The sequence below is a fragment of the Merops nubicus genome, unplaced genomic scaffold (assembly GCF_000691845.1).
Source record: "Merops nubicus isolate BGI_N331 unplaced genomic scaffold, ASM69184v1 scaffold2594, whole genome shotgun sequence".
In the NCBI taxonomy this organism is placed as follows: Eukaryota; Metazoa; Chordata; class Aves; order Coraciiformes; family Meropidae; genus Merops; species Merops nubicus.
The window spans coordinates 20,030-47,558 of record NW_008603427.1 but is presented as its reverse complement, the minus strand read 5'-3'; the positions used below and the strand labels follow the sequence as shown (position 1 = coordinate 47,558).

At 38.9% G+C, this 27,529-nt stretch overlaps 1 protein-coding gene across 2 annotated transcripts in view; it reads left to right on the top strand.

Annotated features, from left to right (window-relative positions):
* The first annotated feature begins 565 nt into the window (after positions 1–565).
* The window catches only part of GAB1 (GRB2-associated binding protein 1), a 39,057-nt gene continuing 12,093 nt past the window's right edge, over positions 566–27,529 (top strand). For both annotated transcript variants that reach the window (XM_008938638.1, XM_008938637.1), the window contains exons 1-5: positions 566–854; positions 10,171–10,384; positions 17,076–17,677; positions 19,858–19,943; positions 20,145–20,448. In XM_008938638.1, the coding sequence (XP_008936886.1) occupies positions 797–854; positions 10,171–10,384; positions 17,076–17,677; positions 19,858–19,943; positions 20,145–20,448 (1,264 nt within the window). In that variant the 5' untranslated portion in view covers positions 566–796. The remainder of the gene's footprint in view (positions 855–10,170; positions 10,385–17,075; positions 17,678–19,857; positions 19,944–20,144; positions 20,449–27,529) is intronic.

Below are 27,529 nucleotides of genomic sequence, written 5' to 3'. Positions count from 1 at the left end.
GGATGGACCTTCCATAGAGGCTGTTTTTATGTGGTAGAACTATAACGTTTGGCCATTCTCTCCATCCCCATCTCTCTAATGGTTTCCAAAATAATAACAGAGCTCTTCTTCTGTAAGAAGTACTGTTGTAGAAATATAAGGTTCTGAGTGCAGAGTTCCCTTAAGACAACTCTTTGATGTGAGTGTTGTCCGTTCTTTAAATGCAGGCCACTATTGTTGAACCTCCATGAAAAATTCAGAGTTAAAATGCATCAGCCTATCGGACTGAAGCAGCAGATATTGGAAACAAAACACTGTGGAACACTTTAAAGATATATTTTTGTTTAGTCTTCCCTATGCCTACGTTGGCTTCCATCAGGAATTTTTGTGTGTGCTTTTCCCCCCCCCCACTCTCCTGGTCTTCTGCCCCACCACTGAATTTATCCTTTCTCATTCTGTAAACAGTGATTTAATTATATGTCCCCTTCTGAAAACAAAGTTCAGGTTGAAACCATACCCCAAAAGTAACAGTCTTAAAGTATGATTTCTTCCTTCTAATTTTTCTCTCTCCAATTTTCAGGCCTGGAAGAGGAGATGGTTTGTGCTTCGCAGCGGCCGTTTAACGGGAGATCCAGATGTATTGGAATACTACAAAAATGACCATGCCAAGAAGCCTATCCGAATTATTGACTTAAATTTGTGTCAACAAGTGGATGCTGGATTAACGTTCAACAAGAAAGAGTTTGAAAACAGTTACATTTTTGATATCAACACTATAGACAGAGTTTTCTATCTGGTAGCAGACAGCGAGGAGGAGATGAATAAGTGGGTTCGATGTATCTGTGATATCTGTGGGTTCAACCCTACAGATGAGGGTAAGTTCTGTTGGTTTTTCTGAGAAAGTGTGATGCCTACGTGCAAAGAATGTTTTGAAGATCAGATGGCTATCTTTAGCTGGCATATGTTTTAAAACTTACATGCATTGGCTATGAAACTCCTTTGTTACTCTGAAAAAAGGAAGCAGAACAGAGGGAGATATTAAGAATTTGTTACAAATTAACTGCTACAGCACTTGAATGATGCTCTTCTGTTTTGCTTGATGTTAGGTTTTGAGAGTATAGGAAAAATCTTTAAGTAAAATCATGTAGAACAGAAGGTCATCATAATTATCAAAGGAATCCCATTTGGTGTAAAAACATATGGTTATTAGGAATGAGTGCAAAATGTCAGGTTTCTAATATTACCATTTCTCTGCCTGCTTTGCAACTTGGGGGAAAAGAAATTTAAAAATCCACCCCCCTGGTGGCCAAAACAAAGAAAAAATAACTTTTAGTTCTCCATTATCCAGCTCTAATCCTACCAAAACAGACATCGTGTGAAAGCAGCTTGTAAGAGACAGGATGATGGGTTTAATTTGTACAAATACCTTGTGGCTCTTGCTTGTCCTGAATCCATCCTTATTTATTTACTTATTATTCCTGCATTCCTTGTGGGGATTAGTGGGTTGCATGACTTGCTGTAGCTCTGTGTACAGACCCAAGAAAAGATTAAATAGGAGTGGTAAGAGGGTTATAAATAAAGCATGCCTGAGTGAAAGGGCTAGAATGAAATCCCTCTTCAATGTAGGATTGTGGATTGAGGGAGCTGGGTGGGAAAAAAGGGCTTGTATCTCTTTTACTTCAGAGAAGTCTTCAAAAATGACTGGGAAATATTGTTGCTTTCTGAAGAGGGGCACTTTTCATTCTACTTATTGCAGTTTTGGACTAAAATTCTGTCACAAAAACTTGACTTGCCACTCCAATAACAAATTCCATGAAGGGTATTTGTTTTGACAGTTCCAGTATGTTTTTAGGACATCCTGAATGTAACTGAGACCACCCACAGCACGTTTCTAAGAGTGCTTGGGATGTGATTCAATGTTCAGTCTGCCAGGCATCCGTTAGGTATGGGAGGGAGGTAGGCAGGTGGCTGCTCTTCTGTGGATAATACACCAGGGCAGGAGGTACTCAGAAACCATTGGTTTTGGGGACAAACTAGGAATTTGGAAGGTCAGAAGGAGATGTATTTACCAGAGTGCGAAGGAGCACGTGCCTGTTCCATGGAATGGAGAGGCAGAGTGGTGATTAGTGATATTAGAAAATGAATATGGAGTTGTTGTTTTGGTGTTGGGAGAAATGAGGGAGAAAGAGCTAATCTCATCGGTGGAGAGACCAAAAAACTAAAGATGGCTTCAAAGTAGCTCTGAGCTGCTCCTTCCACATGTAGTGAAGACTTGGAAATTCCTGTGCTGCCAAGTTTGTGTCTTCTTTTATTCCCTTTCTTCAAAATAAGTGTTCATAGTAATTTCTATCTGTCTGATGTTTTGTTGTGACCTTCCAGCCAGAAGTTGATTTATGCATGTGAAATCTGTTTATTCTGGAGATCTGCATATTACTTCTGCATTTGGATTGAGTAGATAAATTTGTGTTCTTTAGTCCTATTTACAAGCCATTAAGTCTCCAGCTTTCTGATTACATCACAGTATAGTGTAATCTTTAATAATTACATTATATGGCTTTTTATAAGGACTTCCCCTTCAGGAAAGGTTTAGAGTGATTTAGGCCTCTTAAACTTACAGCAAGACAGAAACCTAAAGGAAATATTATTTTTAGAATATGCTAAATAATTCTTCTGTAAAGAAATTTCTCAGTACCCTTTTATGTTTTCTTCAACTAATGCTTCTTGTTTTTAAATGGTAACTGTAAAAAGTTTTTCTGTAGCATTTGTTTTTTTCAATGCATGTGCAAAGGTGGGAGGAGCTTCACATGAGCATGATTTCAGATTTACCACTGAGTTTCATACTGCAGGCTTAACATTCATATTTTCTCTCTAAGGTTGTAATAGATCATTTAGAGGTTAAAATGTAACTATAAGGAAAAACGTGTTGCCAGATGTTCTGGGACAGAGAGACTAAGTGGACATGGGAAATTACTCCTATCCTCAGCTTGGCGCTGTGCAGACAGCTGAAATACTGTTGTCTGAGCTGCCAGAAAGATGAGGATAAATATTTGAAGAATGGTAGGAGTGGAGGACATGGAGTTTTAGACGTGATTGAGGATTTTTAGAAGTGATGGAGGAGAGAAGTTGAACAGCTTGGTTTTCCTGGGAAGAAAATACTAAGGGAAGAGCTGAATTTCAAAGTATAAAAAGCAGGCATAAGCAGGACATGAATCAGTTGTTACATGAAGAGAGAAGCAATTTGTTTCTCTTTCAGTGAGCAATGTAAGGATAAAGAAAATCTTTCTAAGGATATTTAAGCACAGGCTGTGAAAGCCCTTCCCTAGAATTGAGTAGACATCTGTGATGAATGTTTTTTACGTGCTCCAGCTCCATGTTTCTGTAATTTAGTGGATTGCATGCTTGGCAGAACAGGAGAAGGAGGAAATAATCTTACTATATGCAAACATGTTACTTGCATACATTCGTTTGAATAAAGACAGCAATAACAAAGTCAACCAGGAGCAATAGCAAAGTAAAGCAGAAGAAAAAAAAAAGAGGGAAGAACAAGACATTGAAATCTACCATTACATTCACACAAATAATTACCTGGTAATGAAAGTTTCTGTTATCATAAAGACTGTACTTTAAAAGAGCTACAGATTGGCTCACACATGATGCTTTCAAAGCTCACAGAATTTCTGTTCAGGCAGCTGCTATCTGGTGTATGACTCTCATGTCTTCAGTATCTTGAACAGTAGAAAAACTTCCAGGTAACAGTTTTTAAATCATGTTCTGATAATAGCTATACTGCAGGTTGGTTCTAGCTTGGGTGCAGTATCAGAGAAATAGCATGTTTTTTTCAATGAAGGAAGGGAGGCTATGGAGGAGTGTAGAGAGAAGTGCAATGACAGAGTAATAAGCTTAAAAAAAAGTCTTTTCAGCAAAGTTGCACCATGGAGACTGTGTACTTAATGGCTAGACTGAAAACATGAGGTTTTTGGAGGATGGAAGGGCTGAGAGGAAGGTGAGGATAGGCTGTGAAGGAGGCTGTCAGCCTTGCAAGATTTCATCTGGCAAAATTGCAGAGGAATAAGAAAATGAGAAGAAGCAGGACCACAGAAGGACGTGAGATTTGGCATAGCAGGTTTGGTAGAGGTTGTAGCTGGTGGCTAAGTAGCTGAGTAAAGGGAGGCAAAGGTGAGATAATTATTGCCTTTTAGCCAAAAGAGAAAGAGAACACAGCAGAGAAGACTAGAAGTCTTTCACTTCAGAGGATGGAGGTGGTTAAGTGAGTTGTTGATGAATAGAGCACAAAATCTTCAGTGGTAGCTCTTCCCTTACAAGTGTCTGAGGAAAAAAAATACGTGTCTTAATGTCCTGGTGTGAATTAGAACAGAATTAATTCTGCTCAGTGATTTTACTTTCAGATAAGATATACCTATTTTATCAGGAGTGTGTGTTTGGGGTTATTATCTTAAGCTGCAAGTGACAGGCTCATGTGGAAGGGGATTCTGCTCTTCCTTGAGAAAAAATAAACTGGATCTCTCATGCTTAGCTAATAAACTTCATTACCCCCGTTTTCTGCTGGACACCTTTTGTGGCCTTAACATCACCAGGTGAGCTGCTGAGAGAAGGGATTGCAAGAGGGGTGGTTTGGGAAACTCTTCTGCAGGTTGCTGGCTCTCAAGCCATGAGGTGCTGTGAGGCAGCATGGGGAGCTCTGGAAACCTCTCTGGAGCACAGAGCTGCCTGAGGTTCCCCACCCAGCTGGGTCACCTCACCCTGTGGCTAGAGCAGCCTGCTCTGCTGGGAGAGCTCTGGGCTTCCTAGTGAAGAAAAAAGACCCCCAATATTTTGATGTTTTGGGTTGCACTGTTTGTCTTCACAAGCACCTAAAGAAAGTTTATGACAGAAGTCCTTGGTTATTTTCCTTGTGTCACTGAGCCTTTATCATCTGAAGATGGAGAGACAGGCTGCAGATGTTTTCTTTTCCTCTCTTAGAATGGTCTTCCAAAGAAAACTGCAGGTGGAGAGGGGGAAAGAATTCTGAGTGGGAATACTTCTGGTATTTTCAAATTTTAAGTGGGTAACCAGAAGTGCAGCTTAAAAAAATGACACATGAGCTGCAGATAGTACATAATAAATTTTAGATGTGAGCTGTGAAAGCCAGAAACTGCAGTGTGTGATAGGAACTCGGAACAGTCAGTCATGCTCCTGGGTCAGATGCAAGAGACAGCATTGTGAGCATAATGTACAACAAGCAACTGCTGAATTCTTTATTAGTGTTCTTTAAACAGGCTATCAAGTCTGCCTTCAGAAAAAGAGAGATCCTGAGAGATTATATTAAGCTAAGAAAACAAGCTTAAGACACAGGAGCTTTTTATTGTAGCATTTCAAAGTATTTTCACTGGATACAGCAGAACAACTCCAAATTGAGGCTTTCTGCATAGATTTCATATTGATTATAAACTGATGACTTATACTAAAACCCAAACCCATACTACTCTGTCCATGCATTCTCTGGGCTGGTTCTGGCTCACATTTATTGAGTTAAATGTGCAAACAGAGCAAGTCCTTGTTTGTGCCCATCAGCACACACGTGCTTGTGCTCTGTGCCTGCATCTGCACACATGTGGCACTTGGTTTCCAGCATCTTTCACTTGAGACCATGTAGAACCTGACACTAGACAAAACCCCAGCAGTATAGTTCAGGATGTAGCTCATTAATGTAATTAGCAGGACAGATAATGGCTTCAAAAACTTAATTTAAAAATCCTTTTAAGGATGAAAGCAAAGGGTTTGGGTTTTTTTTTTTTTTTATTATGGCTCCCATTGCTGTATCTGTAATTTTTTTGTTCAGGCTTATTAGTGTAATATTTTGTTTGCCATTAGTTGTTTTAATGATAACATCTGCATTCTAGTAAGTGGATTGAATGGAACATCTCAGAGGAGTAGCAGGATCATGTGGTTGCCTATCTGTTGCTGATTCACTGTTGCAAAGGGGAAATCCCGTTTCTATTTTAGTCTTTCTACCTACGATCTGCAAAGGATGCATTTTCTTACTCTGATTGCAGTTCTGACATTTAAAGAAATGCTTGCTGTAATGAGGCTTCTGCCTTTTGTTCCCTATGAGAACATTTGAAGTATTTACATAATTAGAATTTTAAAAGAGTATAGATCGTAATGGAGAAAACAATTAAATTTTTTCTTTCATTAAAAAAAAAAAATAATAAAACACAAAGCCAACCCTAAATGCAGACTCCCACACTCAAATCTTCTAGCTTGTTCATAAAGCACAGACACAGAAACCTGTGGAATAAAGAAGCATTATGTAGTTAAGAAGGAAGAGAGAGGAGCCATTTATTATTTTGTTGAGAGAGTGCTTTTGCCTCATTAATTTTGTGATTGTTTTATTAGTGAAGCAAATATAAAAATAGTTATGAGGAAAAAGGTATAAATTGTAGTGAAGGTGATGCCTGTAAGTGCTCTGTAACTGAGAAAAGATAACTCTTGGTCTGTTTTGAGAAGGGTGCTTGTTCTAGCCATGCTGAATGCAGGAATTATAAAAACAAAATAGGATTCTTGTTACGCCCATTTGCATGTTAAATATTCTGGATGGTTTTCCAGCTCCCAGTTATTTCAAAGCAGTCCGAGTGTCTGAGCTCTGGGAACAAACCAAATTACTTACCATGCTCTTTGGTGTGCAGATGACCCCTTCCCTAAAAATCTGCTAGTCCAAAGTGGAGCAAGCTGATGATGGTACGCTTTGAAATCCTAATAGGCTGCTGGGAGAAACTCTTTTCTTCATATCAGCTTCTGAAGTACGTGGCTAAAGAGACTGTTTTGAGAGGGTACAGATAGGCAAGCAGCATTTGTTTGCTCAGGGATGAAGGTGATTAACATCACTGGTTTCTTCATAGTCAAACTTGAAGTGGCTTGAATGCAGAAAGCAAATAAGTAGTAGTCCAGCAGTGAAGTGCTTTAGAGTAAGTTGAGTAGCAGTTTAAATCAGGCATTAGCCTGCACTAATTAACACATACAGAATGCCTCTGTGAGGATGAATTTCAGATCAGAAAGTTGGTATTTTAATAGTGTAGTGCTCTGTCCACTGGATTAAAAAACCCCAAAACTATCCTAACCAAACCACACAACAAACCCCCACAAGAAACCCATAGGAGGATTTGAGGATTTTTCCAAGTGTCAAAATAAATGAGGCAGCTCATCACAAGGAGAGGATCCCAAGTAATCCATTAACATTGATGGGCTCCAAGTCCTTGCTCAGAGAAGAGATCATGAACCTTCTGGACAGTGTTACCTTTAGTACTTGTGACAATCAAAAGGCAAGTAGCTAGGATAGGAACACAATGAATTATTAGGTCTTTTTAAATCTGTGTCTCCCAGACTTTTTTTTTCCCACAGATTTTATGCAATAGTTTCTCTTCTCAGGAAGGTATTAGTAGAGCTAGGAAAGGTGAGGGTGAAAGGAAACCAGATCTGCAATGAAATGGCTTCTGTAGCAAGAAAAAATTAAGCAGCACCTACTCAGTGAAGGCTGTGGCAAAGTTGTGTGAAGTTGGGAATGGGGATGATGAATAGGTGGCAGTTGTTCACTGCTTCTCTGAAGGTGGAAGCTGAAGGATATCAAATGAAACTGTCAGGCAGCAGGTTTAAAATGAAAGGAAGTGTTTTTTCATGCCACACATAATAATGTGTGGAGCTCACTGCCACAGGATGGTCTTAGAGGTCAAAAATATAAATGTGCTCAAAAGGGGTAGGACAAATTCAGAGAAAAGTTTGCAGGAGGCTGGTCAGCGTAGGCTGTGGATGCAGCCTCTCACCGGGGTGTCCCGAAGCTGTAGAGCTCCAGAAGCTGGGGGTGGCATGGCAGACCTGCCTTGCTGCTTCTGCACAGTCTGTCTGCAGCAAGCCACCATCAGAGATGTCACCGTGGGCTTCAGAGACTACTCACCTGAGCCAGCAAGCCTAGTGCTCGTCCCCACCTTTCCTCCTCTCACCAATTAGAAGTTAGAGCCAGCCTCTAACTCCTTTTTCTTTCTCTCTCTCACACTTTTTGTTACTCCACCAATAAGGTAACTCTTTCTTTCTCCAAACTTTGGTTCTCTTTCAAGCTTCTTGATTTTATTTTTCCCTGGAGAGTTCCCCTTGAGTCTTGTTACCCTTCCTGGGAATGCTCGTGCATGGTTTGTTTAAATCATCAGCTTCACGTAGGCATGGATCTGACTATATACCTGTTGAGCTCTCCTGACTACCTGTGGTCTGATTGACACACCCATCTTCCCTGGAAGCTGCAGGGGTGTCATTTCTTGTTTTTTTTTTCCACTTGTGTGAACTTGGCACCAAGCAGATGTAATGATGGGAAGGTCATGTGGAGTCAGTGACAAGGAACCAGGGTGGGGGTTGTGGTAGACCGAAACCGTTGAGGATCTTGTCTGTAAGTGTGGCCAAAGAATGACAGTGTATCTGGGAGGAAACCTTCTCTGATCTGATCTTACTCATTCCTCAGTTCTGCAGGGGACACAACAGAGAGCTACTTGTCCTTTCTCCCACTACCCCTTTTCCAGGAGCAAGAAATAGGTGCCTGGTGGGTCCATTTGGGCACCTCTCTGTTCCTTCTATTGAACCTCAACACCAGGGCAATGAAGAAATACCACTGTGTGCCCCAAATAGACTTGTTCAAGCTCTTGAAATTCCTAAATAATAGAAATTTTTTTTTTAATCTTAATATTTGGGCATGTAGTAAAGAAACCATTTTATTTGTGTGATGGCTAGGTGCAGTCTGGTTTTGCCTTTGTTCTGCTAACTAGTTTGATGGATAGGTCAGGCACAACCTTTTAGAAAACCTTTTTTTTTAGGTTATCCTACCTTTTCAGGTAGGTTGAGTTGTGGAATTTTCATACACCTAGACTTCTTCCACCCACATGGGTGTGGTGGGATTTAATTTGTGAGCCTGTGTAAGTGCCATGGGAGTTCAAAGCAAGGACTGCTGTTCCTATTTCCACATCTAAATCACTTGTGCCTCGTGTACACAGAACTGGAAGCAGGAGGGCTGTGTCCTGCTCTGCTCATCTGGTTCTTCCCAGGATAGTGCTGGGAAGCAGGAGCTGGATGAAGTTAATTTGCAGTGCATAGCCTGTTAAGCCTAACAGGAGCAGTCTGCACTGGATAATAATATGTTCATTTAAACAATGCTAATAATCAGCGTCCATTCTTGGGATGTGCAAATTGAAATGTACAGTGAGTTGCAAGTACAAGGGAGCCTTGATAATTGAGGAGCAATTTGCTTAATTATGTTGTTCTTAGTCAATGTATCATTAAAACAATGAAAAAGTTAAATGATTGTTTAATGTTTGACAGTGTCAATATTTTCCAGTCTCCCAGATAATTTCATTGTTGGGACACATGTATTTGGAAGGAAAAGAAAAGTTACTTTAAATATACATGAATGGGAGGCAGATAAGAATTATAAAGGCAAGGTTATTAAAAAAACAAACAAACAAAAAACAACCAACAAAAAACCCACATCTCCTCCTATCCTTCCCCACAAAAAACCAAACCCAAACAACAAAAAAACATGACTACTTCATTTATTGCACTAAAATAAAGAGCTGGGGTATGTAATGAGGAGGTTTAGTGGAACCTATTGTGTCTCTGCATTATTTTATAGTCATAAGGGATCTTCCACCACAGAAGCAGCATTTTTACTCTTGCTTTCCAGATATTGAGAGAAGCCAGTTCTTGACTGGTGACTAATCTCAAATGCTGGAGTGACCTTGGTCAAAAAGGGATGAGTCTGTGTGAGTGCTGACTCAGGTTACCATACTCAAGTTAAAACCTATGGGGCTGTGCTCTGGATTAAAACAACAAATTTGTGTTCTTAGCTGCCTTACTACAGCTGTCAGCATCTTTGTTCTTTCTGTGACCCAAAAATAGGTTAAATAAGTCATTAAATAAGACATAACCTCTGTTTCCAAGGCATGCTTAAGGAACTGATTACAGCTTTTAAAAACCCTGGGATTATGAAGATTTGTATATAAATATACTCTGAAACAGATGTTAATGTCTACATGTTCTTATGTACACTGTTTGAAAATTGTGAATTAAAACCCATTACTTCTCTCATCTCCTGTTAATATATTTATTTATTCTTTATTTCTTCATTGTAAAAAGAATGCTTTGCTTCTATGTCTTCAGATGCTGTGAAGCCACCAGTCAGTTCTTTACAACCATCTGCTGAGTTACCCTTGCCCATCAACACTTCACCACCTTCCATGCAAGCAGAATCTTCCCTACCTCCTCCTTATCAGCTTATAAACATCCCCCCACTGGAGTCTTCCTCTGGTCAAGAAGATCCTCAAGACTACCTACTGCTAATAAACTGTCAAAGTAAAAAACCTGAACCTATGAGGTAAGGGAAGTTTTTTTTCTTAATAATAATCCCTTGTATTACAGGGACAAGAATGTTTGTGCTTAAAAGCACTTTTTTATTTTATTGCTGAGTCCTTGAGCATTTGGGTGCAAATAATTACAGGGGGAAGCTGTAACTTTTTCTTCTTTTCTTTCTATGCTTGAACTTTTTGCAGCATTAATAAGTGGTTTGATCAGGGCTAGATCCATGTTGCATTCTTCAGAAGTGTGGATAGCCATTGCCAGTATGAAGTATCAGATAAATGCAGTGATCCAAGTGTTTCATTGTAGCTTGGAGTGGGGCATGGTACAGTACCCTTTCTTTAGCCACAGTCTTGTGTGTTTAGTCTGGTCTAGGGCTAGAAAAAGTTGGAGAAATTTAGGTTTTTTTCCCTTCTGGTTGGTGCCCCAGTTTTGCCATCTGAAGCTTTCACAAAAGGAATTCAGTAGAACATGATATTTATTATCACCTACCAGGTTACCACACCACTGAGTACAGCAATCCTTGAATGGTATTTGTTGACTGTTAGTGACACAACACAGACTTCAAGAGTAAAAGATAATTATTTCATGATAACTAAGAATGCAGGAGGCTTAAACCATTCAATTTCAGTATCCTGAATTTTAACTTTTTCCAAATAACATATTTAAAAACAAGTTAAAACAAGCTTGCTTTTAACTGAATAAAACATACCCACACAGTTCTACACAGAGTGTGCAATAGGAAATTTAAGGAAAGAACTGAAAATTTCTACTGAATTAAATGTATATTTATTTCTCCAACTGCTGCTTCTAACTTAAACAGATGCACTGCACCTCCTGCATAGAAGGATATAATATTTATGGCAGCTACCTGGGAAATATTGCTATGTTTTTCCTGAATGGATCATGGTTGTCATCCCTGCAGCAGGTTATTCAGGGGCTTAGTGGAATCTCCAGATTTCAAAAACAAACAAACATGGGTTAACTTGACTGGACAAGCTCCTGAGGAGCCTTATCTGGCTTTGCAGTTGGCTTTGCTTAGAGGTATTGGAAGGGATGGACCAGATAATATCCAGAAGTCTCTTCCAATGTTGAGTATTCTGTGGGAGAACCTTAGAAATCTCTCTGGCAAGTTTCTTTTCTACGTTTATTTAACATAAAATCTGCTGAGGTATTTCCAGAAAAAATAAACAAAACGTCATATTCTGTTTGTGATTGCAGACAAGTCCATGGAAGGCTGAGGAAAGCCTCCTTTGAAAGTGTTTTCATGAGTACTTCACGTACTCCCTTAGGGCCATACCTTTTAGTGGTGGTGCCTTCTTCATCAGCACCTTGATGCTCTGCCAGTTTTACCTGTGCCATGTGCTCTCTGCTCCTTGGGCATTTTTATCTTGCTCTGTTCTGCCTGAGGAGCTTCCTGCTCTGTTTGCTGATGATTACATGGTAGAAAAGTATCCACCCTTTACAATCTTTCTTACAGAATGGAGGAATGAGCCTACAGGTCCCCCAGAGTATGGAATGTGCAGGTTATGGGCAGCACAGTGTGCCCCAAAGCCTCCTGCAAGAGAAGGGGAAACCCAGTGTCTGCTCTCAGTGTTAAAGGTTTCAATGGTTAGTGATGTTTAGAAGCTGATAGTGCCTGAAAGGTGTCGTCATTCCTGCCAGGAGCTACCAAAAAGTTTGGTATTGTTTCCAGAATGGCTTGGCAGAGAAATCTCAGCTTTTCATTTCAGTGTCCATTTTCTTCTGTGAGGGATGGGCACAGAGTGGATTTCTAACACAACAACATGAAGCCTGTTTTTTGGGAATGATCAAGGCTGGAATGTGTTTTTTGGAGACTCAGTTTTTCCTGACTTCCACAGTTTTGTGATACATGAGTTAAGTAGAGGGAGAGACCATAAAAAGGGGACAAAAAACACAGCAAAGCATAGAGTCCATGAAAAATTTCCTGGGGAAGACACTGGTGATACACAAGAGAAGGAATTTGAGTGTTGGGGAAGGCGGAAGGTCCAGCAGAAATAAAATGCCAAGAGAACTAAGAGTGTACAAAGTCTTTGGAAGTGCAGAGATTGTTTAAATAAATGATGTGTTTATAGGAATACTTGAAGACAGCAAAGCATTAGCCTTGTGATTACTTGGAAATTATATGGGATTAGTGTATTATATTTAACTAAATTCATTAAATAGCCATGTCATTTTATTAAGAAGGCTGTAATAATGAAAATTCAGAATAATGGTCATGGTGGAGTTGCAGTTCCACCTAAAAGGACTGCTTATGTTTCATGTCTGGTACAGTAGGTATTCCACTGGGTTTAGGATGGAGTATAGAGGATATAGACTTTCCTCTGGAATTAGAGCTTTGTGGAACAGCATAGTGTGTTACTAAGATGACCAGTTAGAGGACACCATGTGCACTACTCCAATCCACATCCATACTGGTGAAGAAAAAAGTGAACAGCTACATCATTTTCCTGTTAGTTTCCAGACTAGGAACACTTCATCTGTTTATTTTGCACAACATTTTTTCCTTACTGTGAAGTGTGAAGCTTAATAGATGTAATTAAATAGACAGGTATTGTTACTTGAATGGTTTATGTCTACAATGTTTTCCCTTCAGACTTTAAAGTTGCCAATATGCAGAGGGAGCATTTTCTGTTCTAATTTTGCATGTTGCTTTATAGATACCTGGGAACCACTGAATTTTATTTCAAGGCTTTGGAATTCTTTTCTGGGTGAAGTGGGTAACTGTGAAACATAGAGAAAGTATCTGAGCTGCCTCCTAGAAATTTTTAAGAACTGTGTTGTTTCACAGCTAACCAATTAAATTTCATTATGGTGTCATGCAATGCAGCATGTGCTGCTGTGAGAACATCTTGGATGCAGCACTTGCAGCTGTAATAATCGTGCTCTATTTTGCCTAAAATAGTTTTATGCTCTGATCACTGTTGACTTGAGAGAGAGCATTGTTCAACTGTAGCATTTAGTGAGATTTTGAAGGTTTGTATTTGGACCTTAAATAAGAAAATGCAGCCAAAGTCTGTTTCCAGAACCCTTATTGTTCTGGCTTATTTGAGAGGTATATTGAAATGCTAAATGCTGTCTTCCTCATCTTTCCTGTGTTTATGGATCAGCCAAGGGTCACCCTTTCTCTCAGAAGAAGGGCAGGAATACCTGCTACTAGAAGACTTTGAAAGTAAAAAGATTCCTCTGCAGTGAGTGAACAGTAGCCACTCTTGGAATGTGTGTGAGAAATTAATCACAGAGCCATTAACTTGTCTGAAAACATTGTTTGTTTGAGAGATACCTTGCATGGTGTTCTATGAGTTTTAACAGACAAACTGTGTCACTTGGGCTTCTGTTTCCTGGAAATATAGGTGGTTTATTATTTACTACTCACATTTTTACTATGCTTGCTCTTTCTGTCCCAGATTGCTGGCACAGAAGAACAGTTTTGCTGTGTTTGTTCATAGTATTCTGTTTAATCAATCTCATTGATTCCTGCAGGTGGGAAAAGAATCAGCCCAAAAGGATGCATGGTCAAACCAGACCAAATATAGCATCATATGAAAATGGGATGATTACCCCTCAAACTGAAACACTTCTAAGATTTTTTTTTTTTTTTTTTCCTGTCTCTGTCAAAAAGTAGCTTGGGCTCCCCCTCCTTCAATACCCACCTCTTCTCTCTACACCTTAATATCCAATTCTTGTAGATCAGCAGGCCTGGAGAGTTTTATTGATACTTGGAAAGAGGTGTCAAGTCCCAGCACTGAGTAAGGAATACTTGGGCCACTTGCATAATTTGCAGCTCTATGATGCCCACACTGTGATAACACTGAATTCATATCACAGTCATCCTCTGCTTAGAAATAGTGAAGAGTCTTCATTGTGTTGTATCCACCTTTGCCATTAGTTTAAACTGAGTTGTAAAAAAAAATTAATACTCTTCATAACCAATAGTTAATGAAGTATTTAAGCCAGTTGACTTTTTTAATTGAGCTGTTCTGCAGTGTGTGGGGAAAAAATTAAAATTTAAATTAAAATTAAAATTTTCAGGTAACTTTCTTATGTGCAGAAGCATCCTGCATCTGAAATCCTTTTTACAAAAAAAAAGGGGAAAAAAAAAAAAGCAGAAATAGTCATCCCCTGAACTCTAGTCCTAACCCAAATTTCCTTGATGTAATACAGACCAACTCTGCATTGTAGACTTTAAAAATTAAACATGGTGTTCTTATCATGATCAGTGGAGACCAGTTGAACTCCAGAGGCTTAGTTCACTCTCTTCATTTTGGCATAAATTGCTTTCTTGGCCCGTGTTTCAGTGTCTTCAAACTTTTGGTCTTGCAAAATCAGATTGGTTACAACCCATTTGTATTTTGAAAACTGTTTCAATAAGCTGTTTCCAAAAGATTGCTTGATGTTTATAAAAGTAAATCAGAAATGCCCTCTTGTAATGAGAAATGTAAGTTGTTGCCATCAGCTAAGCAATGAGCCTGGCTGCCTCATGTCTCTTGATTTTAAAAACACTTGATTTGTGGTCAAGAAAGAAGCAACAACATTCACTGAGACACAGAATTTAGTCCAAAATTTAAAAATGACACCATTTTTTTGCTTAGGTATGAAGCATAACCCTTAAGCACTGGTATCATACATGTGCTGTTGTTGAATTTTGAGCCGTTGTTGAATTTTGAGCTGTGGTTATATACTCCTGAATGTTTTATTAACTGAGACACAGAATTTAGTCCAAAATTTAAAAATACCATTTTTTTGCTTAGGTATGAAGCATAACCTGTAAGCACTGGCATCATACATGTGCTGTTGAATTTTGAGCTGTTGTTGAATTTTGAGCTGTGGTTATACACTCCTGAATATTTTATTAACTTAAATGTAGTTTTTTAGATTTTATTTCTATACTTTTGGATTTTTCATTTTAAAGTATAACCTAGTCCACTGGAACGAAGTGTTTTGATTCTACAATTGATTGACAGTGTCCAGCTTCTCCAGAGTGTCCACTTCATTATTTTTTTTACCATATAAAATACAGATCAGAGTCCTTGCCTTACTTGCTCATGTAGAAAACGTGTGACCTTTGCTGGGACTTTGGACAAGCTAATAGAAAAAGTGATATAATTAAAGCCAGAAAAGTGATATAATTAAAAAAGTGATATAATTAAAGCCAAAAAAACTCTCCTAGGCCACTGGAAGTGGTGGATGGTTGTATCTCTGCTGTTAAGCAGAACAAAACCCAGTTGGTTAGGTGAGTGACATTTTTTTTCACTGCAGATGTCTGGTCTGAGCTAATCACATTGGTTCCCTGGCTAGCTAAGAAGAGTGGATTGTTTCACACAGTCTCTGTTTCTCCAGTGACTGTGGAGGAAACCTAAATGAACAGCTAAACTGGATTCCTTTCTTCTCAGGTTACCAGAACCCCAGGAGATAAATCCAGCTGTCCCTTAAGAAAATTTTCTGTGATCTTATTGACAAATTGAAATTTGAATAATAAATTCTGGTTTGTGATCAGTTTGATATAGAGAGCCTTGTAAAATAAGGGGGAAAAAATGCTTCTTGTGGTAGTCATGCTTTTGATTTTTACCTATTTTATTCCTCAGAACTTTTGTAAAATGTGTGGTTGAGTTGCTTATTAGAACTTGGAGTAATATAGCAGCTATTAATTGATACACATGCATGCTGAAATACTTACCTCTGTATAAATTAACACAGTGCTACGGTACCATGGTGATGAAAATAGGAAATATCATTATATGACTGATCAAGTGTACAGACTGCATTAACTCTGCCTGTGTTAGTGTTTTGCCACTGTCTTGGCTTTCATTTAAGCAAGGAGTCAGACTGGTAACAGAATTTCTCTGCCTGGAGCAAGGTAACTGGGGAGGTTTACCAAAAAAAAGTGTGTTTACTTACAATGAGTTTACTGCCACTGGTTAGTCGCAGTGTTAATGAGTGTTGTTCTCATAAAAGAAGGAATTTCCAAAGAAGCTGAAGGTAAACTACTGTGCAGTTTTATCTAACAGCTCTGCTTTAACTTCCATTCAAGACAAAAGCACTCCTGTGCACATAGATCCTATGGATTTCTTTTTTTCAACAAAGAACACTAAATCTTCCTCCTGTTATTTGTCCTGTATGTACTTTAGATCACTTTTGTGTGGTCAATAGATAACTCTAGGCATCCACTTAAGGGTGTTAAAAGCAGTTGTATTTTTTTCTTCTAACATTTTTTTCCTCTAACTTTTTTTTCCATACTGATTAGAACTAAGTCCTGTGAACTCAAGGATTTGAGTATGTTATTTTTACCTTCAACAGTGCCATCAAAGTGCTGCTAGTTGGCAGCATGGGTTAAAAAGAAAAGAATTAAAAGAATTCCCCAGCTCCCAAACAAAATCTGCTCCAAATTGGCATCTTGGGAAGCACTTGCTTTGTGGAACATCAGCTTGTTCAGTGCTGCTAAAGCCTCACACTTGTGTTATCTGTTTCACATGCATGCATTTGTATGTATGTAGTTAGAATCTTTCTTAAGTACTACTGTTTGTTGAATAATTGAGTTCCTGCATTTCATTAAAAAAAGAAATAAATAAATTGGGAGAGACTGATAGACTTTTTAGCTGTTTACATTTAAAACGTTGTGTTTATTATTTGTAACGTTTGTTTTTCTTTCTATGTTCATCCACATTTCAATCTTGCAATCTTATGTGTAGATCTCATGCTGACTCTGCCAAATCCAGCTCCTCTGAAACAGACTGCAATGATAATGTGCCCTCCCACAAAACCCCTGCTCCCTCGGCGAGCAAGCATGCTGTGAATGGCTTCTTCCAGCAGCAAGGTGTCTATGACTCCCCACCTTCTCGTTCTGGACTGACACCAGCAGACTGCAGCCTTTATAACCTGCCCAGGAGTTACTCCCAGGATGTTTTACCAAAGGCAGCATCTCCATCTGGGACTGATGCAGAAGGAGAGCAACATGTTTTCAATACCCCCTCGACCTCTTCATTAGACACCCAGATGAGACACATCTCCATTAGCTATGACATTCCCCCCACACCTGGAGGTACTTACCAGATTCCACGAACTTTTCCAGAAGGAACGTTGTCTCAGACTTCCAAACTGGAGACTATTCCAGATGTTCCTCCACCTCGGCCACCAAAACCTCAGCAGGCTGCAGATCGATCTCCTGTGGAAACCTGCGGCATCAGCCGCACGGCCTCAGACACTGACAGCAGCTACTGCATCCCTACAGCAGGGGTGCCACCCTCACGCAGCAACACCATTTCAACTGTAGATTTGAATATCTTCAGGAAAGGTCAGTGTGCCAGATTTTATCCTACTTTTCCAGAATTCTTCCCCTTTTCCAATTTTTTTATAGTTTTCTGGTGTTAAAGGATGTAAGCTTGTGATCGATGAGGTGATGTGAATGAAGAGAGGTGTTTCCAGCCTTTAAAAACAAACATGTAGCCCTTCACAAAGTGGTCTGTGGTTGAAATTCTGAAAATGTGTGGGAAAAAAAAATGAAAACCAGAAGATTATTAAAAGAAAGCATCAAAAAAGCAAAGCACAGAACATCGTTAAGGGATGTACATTGCACTGTGGCATTCAAGTATTTTCAGCTAAGACTGAAGACTGAGGCATATTTGTGGTGTTACTCCACTTTAGAAAATAGTTGGGTTTTTTATTGCTAATAAGCTTATACAGCCAAATTCAATACTACCATTATCAGTCTTCCAGAGGGACCAGAGTAAGGTTAGCATATAGCTCTCCAGGTCTCCAGAAACTGAGAGTGTTTAATGAAGCTCAGTGGGACTTGGTGTGTACCAAAGTCAGAGCTTTGAGATCAACCCTGGTTGGTGATCATTGCCACTGACCTTTATTCCTCCCCTTGTGACACTTATACTGCAGTTTTTAAGTAAAATTAAAATTTTTCCTTACAGTCACCTAAATGTTGATATTCCAGATGTGCTAGTCTCAGGTCCTAGCAAATCTAATGGAGCTACTTTTACTTAAAAGAGTTTGGTGTCTCTTGTTGGGGTTTTTTTTGGTTTGGTTTTTCTGCCTTTTTTTCCTACTTGCTGTGGGGTTTTTTGTTTGTTTGGTTTTGTTTCTGTTCTTATTCTCTCAGTTTTAGACTGGAGAACTGCAGTGAGAGGTAGAGATTGGGAAACTGATAGTTTTTTGTTACAGAGAGCAGTTGTTCTAATTTTGTTAACCACTCTTGAGCTAAGAGTTTCATATTTTTTTTTCAGGTTCCTGAGGCAGGTGGGCATTAAGGTGCTACTTTTAAAGTGAAATTTTAAACTCATTAGAGTTGATGCTTATGTCAAAGGAGGTTTTGAAGGAGAATTGTTAGTTGTGCTGGGTATGGGATAGGAGGCTGAAGTGAGGAAGGGGATGGGGACAAGGCTTTTAGAGGAGCCAAGTACAGAACTGATGTGATCATACAGGTGCTCAGATAATACCATCCTGTTTGTCATTCATTTTGTAGGCTAAGTGTAATAGTATTTGTGGTTGTTAGTGTTTTAAAATGATAGAGTAACACCCTGGGAGACCCTTGTTTGTTTCACTTATCTTCCCTCATTTTGCAGAGTTTATAAATGAGTCTTCCTGCACTAAAACTGAGATTATCAGCCTCAGGAAAAGTAGCCTTTCTGAAAATACTGCTTTAATTTGCTGTGTAAAGCAGATATGTTTATTTTTCCTCTGTTGTGGGATTCTTCAAAAACACTTCAGAACTTTTTTTCAGGCCAAGGCAGGGATCAAACCCAGAGTTTGCCCACAGTTTCTCTCTTGGCATCAGGAGGAAGGGCATGCCTATTGCAGGGTAAGGCAGCCTGTCACCTGCATGGGTGAGCAGAACCTGGGAGCCAAATGTCTCACAAACACCCCTGTCCACCAGAGAAGGAGCCACAAAGCTGAGCACCTTCTTAATGCAGACTGCTGAGAGCCAGGACCCTGAAAAGAGAGAGAAATTTGGCTCTGTAGCAGCTGGAGACTGCTCTGGGGAGCTGAGAACTGGGATTCACCTGTTCCTGCCACAGAATGAGTCCTGTTGAACCTGCACTTTTCAAGGGAAGAACATTTAGTCAGAAAGCTTCTCTCCAGACCCTAAATTACATATGCTGTTTATTTTCAGATACGTTTTTCATGAAGCCCAGTGTCTCAAAACCCACTCTTACACTAAATTCTTAAACCTGCCTACTTGAAAGGAAGACTTTGCTGCTTCTTTAAAAGGAAAAGCTGCTTTTTCTTCTCTTGCTGTGGAAAAATGCCACTGTAAGAGCTTCAGGTTGTGACTGATGAGAGCACAAACTGATGTTTATGAAAACAGTCCTCTCAAGTATGTAGATAAAATCTATGGGCCACAGCTTCAGGAGGTGTGTTTGTGTGCTCTCAGAAGCAGACAGTAAATAACAACAGACTCTGGATGCCTGGTGCCAAGTGACAGGAACAGCAATGATAAATAGCCACTCTCTCTTCTTGTTTCTTTAGAAATTAGTTCTCAAGACTGTTATGATATCCCACGAACGTTTCTGAATGACAGATCTAATTCATTGGAGGGCTTCCATAACCACTTTGTAAGTATGACTTGATCTGATGAGAGGCGACAGTGACAGTGCTTGAATGGTCTTTGTTCCCATATAAAAAAGCAAGGCTGTACTGCTTGTGATGTTTCAGTTTCAGTAGAATATATTTGAGTAGATTAGGTTAAAAGACTCATATGATTCACAGCTGATTGCATAACTTATTTTGTTAAAGGAAATATATGTTAATTCTAGAAAAACAGAAGCATGTTGACAGTGGGAAGTGTTTCAAGTGAAGAACTAGATGAAAATTATGTCCCAATGAATCCCAACTCTCCTCCACGACAGCATTCCAGCAGCTTCACTGAACCCATCCAGGAAACAAACTATGTACCAATGACACCAGGCACGTTTGATTTTCCATTATTTGGAAAGCAAGTCCCTCCTCCTGCTCACATGGGTTTCAGGTCCAGCCCAAAGACCCCTCCCCGACGGTCAGTGCCTGTTGCAGAGTGTGAGCCACCGCCAGTGGATCGGAACCTCAAACCAGACAGAAAAGGTGAGGAAAATGACCAGCAGAAGTTGATTTTTTTATCCCTTGAGACAATAACGTAGCTCTCCAAACTTCTGAGTAGTGGAACACCACAATATTTCTAGAAATGATTACAAAATATCTTTTATCCTATGAGATAGCCATAACATGAAGGAATCCTACCTAGGATTATATTTAACCAGATTAAAACATCACAAGAGGGATGCCAAATACAATCATAGGTTTAAATTTTATTGTTGCAGCTGCTAATGAAAACATGAGACTCTTGAAAAGTGTGATTTTTTAGTCCTTACACATAGAAGACATCTAGCTGACTTGTGATGGAGAGAGAGCACACAACACATTGGCTAGAATACAAATTTATAGCCATAACAATGCTTAGTACAGGATCAGTACACATTTTCATATGAAGGAAAAACAAAATAACTTGTTTAACCATTTTTTGGCATTTGCTTTTGATGTAAACATTGTTAGAAGAAATTAGTTGTTAAAAGAGTGAGTTGCATATTGTGCTGCTTTTTAGTTCTACTTGAAGTTTGCATTGGTCTTACAGATTCTTACATAGAATAATCCTTAAATGTGTTCAAAAAGAGGAGGAATTAGATAAAAGAAATAGTGTTTACTACTGAGTAGGTAACATGTCTTCATTTCAGTCTGTAAAGCATAGAATAATCCTTAAATGTGTTCAAAAGGAGGAGAAATTAGATAAATAGTGTTTACTACTGAGTAGGTAGCATGTCTTCATTTCAGTCTGTAAAGGCAAGGAGAGTCACTTGATGTTGGGGCTCCTTAATGTTTAAGTGTTAGTGGCCACATGTGGCAGTCGTGGAAAGATGTTTAACATGTGGGCTGAGAGGTTACCATAAAACTTTTACTTGGGATCCAAAGGGGGGAGCAGAGAACTGCCAATTCAAACCAGCTCTGAAGAGGAGTTTGTATTGAACCTTGCATAAACAGTAGTAGGTGAAGATCTCCTTGCCTGTGTAGAATGTGGTAAGATTAAACAAAGTCATAAAGCAATAGGAAAAGTAGCTTTGTGTGGACACGTTTTGAACAACTGAAGTTGTGGAAGATGAGTCTGAGGAAGCTGCAGCACAAAGCTTTAATGACAAAATTAAACCACCCAAATTTTTAGACAAGCCCTTCTAAGCTATTCTAAAAAGTGAATCTCTTCAATCTGATGTGTACTGGGTTTACTCTTCCTTAATATAAGGATTGTTTGAGTGACTGGTATTCTTAAGAAATCAAGATCTGTTATGATGTGTCTGTAAGAGATACTTGTTTAGAGAATCCCTAATAAATAGCTTAGACTTTCCAGCTAACCTAAAATGTTTTATCAGCCAGCCTATCAGAAATACAGGTACATACCTAAGGAACTTATCTCCCTATCATGTGGTTTTTCACACAAGATAACTAACTTTCTTGTAGAAATCATAACTAAACATCATTAGGTCATATGTCTGCACTATTTTATATTCAAGTCAGTCCTATTTTTCAAATTAAGTGCTTGAAAAATGAGTATTTACACTGAGAACAGCTGACTTCATTCTGGGGAGAACTCTACAACAAATATTCGGATGATCCAAAATATTGACTAACTAAATCTTTAAATTATTATTCTTACCACTAAGTGAAAATTACCTTTAATTAAGTCAAGTAGATGATCTCAGTGTGAAATGGGAAGTACCACATCTCTTTCTGGCTGCCCATCTTCAGAAAACGAGGCATGGCCTCTTTCAAGCCCTTGGCTCTGTGCTCGTGTCTAATTGTTTCTGCATTACCAGACAGTAGCTTTGTTTAGTTCTTAAGAAATACTGGGCAGTAACAGATTGATGAAAGCTGATGCTGGAAAATATTCTCAAAATAAACACCCAACTGCTTTTCCTTGACTGGCGAATTTGTGTATTTTACTGATAAAATATTTGACCTTCAAAAGCAGTAAATTTCTGTGTTGGAAAGCTGCTCACTTTTGCTGTTGGCCGTGCAAAGGAGTCACCCAGATCCCTGCTGGGGCAGCATCTTTGCTCTTACAGCTCTCTTCCTGACACTGAGTTACTGTTTCACATTCTAAGGTGTGTAAGGCTCGTGCTTTGCTGCTGTCCTCAAATGCTGTATAGCTGGAAGGACCTAACTAGTATCAGGGAAAAGATTTTTAGATATCATAACATACCTCTTAATGAGTGTAGAGTGACCAGCTCAATTTTTTTTGCCTGTAGACTTTTAAAAGCTATTACCAATCTAAAATAATATATTTATTTAATAAAATTCAGAAGATAATTTTCAAGTAAAACTGTCCTCAAAAGTAAATGTTATATAGTAAATGTTTAGGGACTGAAAAAACCTTTGGGGAGATCTTGAGCTACTAAGCACAGTAATGATTCTGATTTATCCCCGAGGGTTTTATCTTAGTAACACACACACTGGCTCACTCCAAATTTTATCAAGTGTGCTACTGTGAGTCTTTCATTGTTGTGAAGAGCAGATATGATGGCACGTCAGGATGGCAATATATTCCCAATTCAGTAGTTGAATTCTCCATGCAAATAGCTCCTTCCAGAAATACCTTTGGGAAAATAAAACTGCAGCTCCTTCTGAGTTAAAATAGAATGAAACTCTTGTTTTAGTGGACCCTTCCTAACTAAAATGAGTATGTTGTTTATATTCTACCATGCTGCTTTTCCAGCTTTCAAGTTCTTGTAGCAACTTCTATTGCTATGTTGTTTCTGCTTATATAAATGTACTAAACTAATGGTCTTCTGGTACAAGTCAGTGCACAGAAAGTATCAGCTTCACTGGTATGTTCAAAAAAACTTAGGCAGACATAGAAGGGGAGGACAATAGTACATAAAATAGTTACTTTCTGGGTATTACTCCTTTTTAATATTCCATTGGTTCAATAATTTCTGTTGAAGGCCATTGCTGCTTCTCTAAAAGATGACTGCAGAGATAAAATGTGTTGGTGGTAAGGCTTCCAGGTGTATGAGGGCTTATCTCATGTTCTGTGTATAAAAGCTGCTCTGTCTTTATTGGTTGCAACTGGCTGCCAAAATATTGATTGCACTGCCTCCAAATAATGACCCTTTTGGTAGCTGTCCTTGTGACTGAGAAATACAACTATCACCTTTCACGTGAGCTCAGTCATGTTTCTGTGTGGGCCAGGGAACTTTATTACATTCAGTGCTAAAAATGTATTAATATAATTAATACATCAAGAAAGAATGCACTGCTTTTTGTTGTCAAATGTATATGCTTAGCATCTCCTCTGTTTTTCTTTAGTTTAAGGGCTTACTACTTACAGGAAGAACAGTCTGACAAGGGTGGGAAATGGAGAGCTTGGTGGTAGAGAAGAGAGAGGTGGTGATATCAGTGGCCGTTCTGTTGTACCTAGCTATGCCCTCCCCTCTGCTGTTTGTTTTGTAAACCCAAGATGAAACACAACTCAGTTCCTTCTGATTCTGCTGCCTTTCAAGACTAACGTGTCAGGCAGCAAGGACCTGGCAATCTGTCCATCAGCACAGTGACTGTAATGTGTGTGCCTTCAAAGCTCTGATCAAAGAACCTGATGTTCGAGATAATTTATTAAATTGTTAAAATTCTCCAGGCTTTTAAGCATTGTTACAGTTATGTAGAAGTAGCAACTTTGACAAAGGAAAGAGTTATGAAGAATTCATGTTGTGGGTGAACTAAATGTAGGAAACAGGTCTAAAATTCACTACAGTACATGTGCATTCTCCTGAGGAGGGTGCTTGCACAGCCCTGCTGCTAGAGCCTGAGGCTTCCCACCTGTAGGAATAGCTTGAGTCAGGAACCATGGTGAGCTATGAAACACTGTCTTTTTCCACCAGCTTTTCTAGAAGAGTTTTATTTTAGAAAATGGGTTAAAAAATAATTTTTAAAAAAAATATAATCTTGATTTTACACTTCATCTTCATGTAGCTTCATTTTGCTACCTCACAGCTGCTTCTGTAAATGCAGGTAGCTTCCAGTACTTTCTGGGAGTCCTTTCAAAACATGGTGTTGGCTTCCCACCCCTATAAGTTGAATCAAAATGCTTTACTGTTTCTTTAGAGAAGCATACCACAAGGTAAGTGATATATTGCTTGGGACAAGATGGAGAGCATTTGGCCAGGTGCTTTTCTGCATTCACCTGTAATTGAATGAGAAAAATAATCTACTTTTTAATTTCTTTTTTTCAGGGTGCTGTTTCTTTTAATATAAAGAATCATCATCTATATTGATTTTGTCTTTCTGCTTTTTGGCTGTGTCAGCTTGCCACAGTTGCATGTAGTTGTGATGCTAAATTGGAAGCACTGTTGCTAGCAAAAGGCTTCAAGCAGAAGAAATATTTCATCTACCCATGCAGTTGGGTCTTACTCTGAGTTGTTCAAAGGCTGTGACTGGTTCTGCCACAGGGAGATTGTGACATTTGTTTTGACAGTCACATGTTCCTTCCTCAAAATACTATTTATCCAGGAAGGAGCAGGAAAATTAGAGGTGCCCAAATGCAGTGAGGTGAAGAGCTTTTTTTTTTTGATCAGGAGGCAGCATCTGAGAGACTGGGGGTATCTGTGAGCCTCTGGGCATGATAATGACTCCCTCTGGCCCTGTGATTTATTTCTGGTTGTAAGGGAGTGGGGCATGTGATCTTAAAGCAAGACTTTAAGACCAAACAACTATAAAATATCTTTTTTTCCCCAGTACTTCTTTAGCCTTCCAGAAAGACTCCTAACTAGGTAACATGTGGGGACAGTGGGGAGTGCACATGTCATCTGTAAAGTTCAAAGCTCTTAAGAAATATGTTCTCACCATCATGACTTCCCAAACATAGTTTTTCAATATCTGGATCAAACAGTTAAGTGGATGGAAGTGGTGATGGCAGAATTTAGTTCTCCAAAGCCTTGGTTTGGTGGCCTACTTACTGTAAATTGGTAACTTTTATTTTATGAGGGAGAGCCTGTTTCTGTACCACAGTGGGGTTCTTAAGGCTCTGGAAAAGAAATACATGGACTGTGGGCACATTGCTGAATTTGAACAATTCATTACCATGATGGAATAACAATCAAAAATGAAATCTCATTCATTTGATTATAGTGTAACACTGCCATTTTTCTAAGGTTTTTGATCCATAGCATTTAAACCCACTATGAAACCATTCAATTTAGCACAGATACTGGCTGAGGGTCCTGGGGAGCTGTGGTAGAAGGATGCACTCAGGGTCACTGAACAATAACAACCAATAGCTGACATAGTACATTTTCACCTATTTTTTTTTTTTCCAAAAGGCTTATCTCTCAACAAAAATATATCAATATTTAGTCTGAGTCCTGCAAATTGAGTCCAAATGATTGCCTTTAATAGAGAGTGCTGCTGAGCCCTTGGTAATTTTCAGCCCAGCCAGTGACACACTAGGATGTAGACAGCGAGTGATGCACCCATTTATTTTCATGCCTACAAAGTATCCAGTTACACCCTGAAAACAAGAAAACAAACCAAAATAAAACAAAAAAAGGAAATGGGGAAAAAACAGATTGTTGTGAAGTTGCAACTTATGATTGGTTTCAAAATGTTACCAATTTTATCTGGTGGTTTTTCTCACTGAAGGTGTTACAAGACATAATTTGTGTAGTTAATCCACAGGTATGTGGGTTGCTTATAAAAATGTGCCTTTATCTTTACCATGACTTCTCGTGAGCATCTCCCAAATAGGTTGGCTTCATAGAAAATTCCAATTTTCTTTATCTAAGAGCATAGGTCTTCTTTGAAGAGAGAATTGTGTTCAGAGCTTTCCCGTGGCAGGAAGCATCTGCCACGTTCTGGGCCCCGTAGGACCTACTGGTCCATGGTGCTTCTGGATGACCAGCATAATCACCCATTGTTTTAGAGTAGTGTGATGCTGTAAAAACCCTAAGCAAAGTAGTTGTTAAGGAAATTAAGAACCCTCATTAATCACAAAATTAGTTATAAATAGCCTAGTGAACTGTTTCCTTGTTAAATATTTCTGGGTTTTAGTGTCTGAGTTGGACAGTGTCAACATTTTGTGTCCTGATATAGCAGGAGCACCACACCATCCTGAAATAAAACTCCAGAGAAACAGTTAAGGCATTTCTGACAACAGGAGCTGACATTTCTATAAAAATAATAATTATTAGAAGTTGGCAAAACTGCAGTGTTCTATCCCATCACAATTGTCTTGCATATTCTTAAATAAAGGGTCACTCATTTCCTCAGGCTTTAGGACAAGTAGGCATTGAAGAACTGTGAATGGTCATTTTAATCAGCAACCAGAACTGAATTGAAGATCTGTTGAAAAAGAAACTGTAATTTTCATGACTTCTCTGAGCAGAACTACTGTTCAGTTTGCTGTTAAGAAATCTATGCATTTAATCCTTCTATTTGCTCTTGGAAGCTACAGCTCCTGTTCATTCCATTTAGGAACTTTAAAAATAAAGAAGATTTGGGGGGGATGGCTTAGTGCTTTCTCAGAGTTCCTAAAACAAGTTTATTGAGTTTATTTTTTTTCTTCTTTTTTTTTTTTCCCCTCCCACAAGCTCCAGAGACTTTCATTTAGATGAAAATTGTGCTTCCTCCCATGGCTGTGCTAAATTACTTCTACAAGGCTAGTTTGTACTTAGCTTCTTGCTATGATATTCCAAGCCTTCATTTGCAGCTGTCATTTGTCTTACAAAACTTTGAAACAACAAATAATTTGACATAAAGATTTTGTTTGGATGGCTACATCACAGCTGCAAAGGAAGCAATGGTTTACTGGACATCCTGGTTTAAAAAAAAAAAATGAAACATTTGAGTTTTCTGAATGCAGACTGCAAGACTTGCACCCATACTAGTGGTAGAAATTGTAGTGTTGAACTCCAAAGATGCTGGGAAGAGCAGGAACAAGAGAACATGAGCAACAATACCATATTTTTTTTCTTCCTTCCATACATTTTTTTCTTCCCTGTGTGCTTAATGCCTTTTTAAGGAAACCTAGTTTTATATATTCTATTAGATTTTTTTTATAGACTTCATGTTAGGCTTGGTTTTTCCCATGAACAAGTTAAACTCTCTTAGGTTTTTGGTTGGTTTGGGT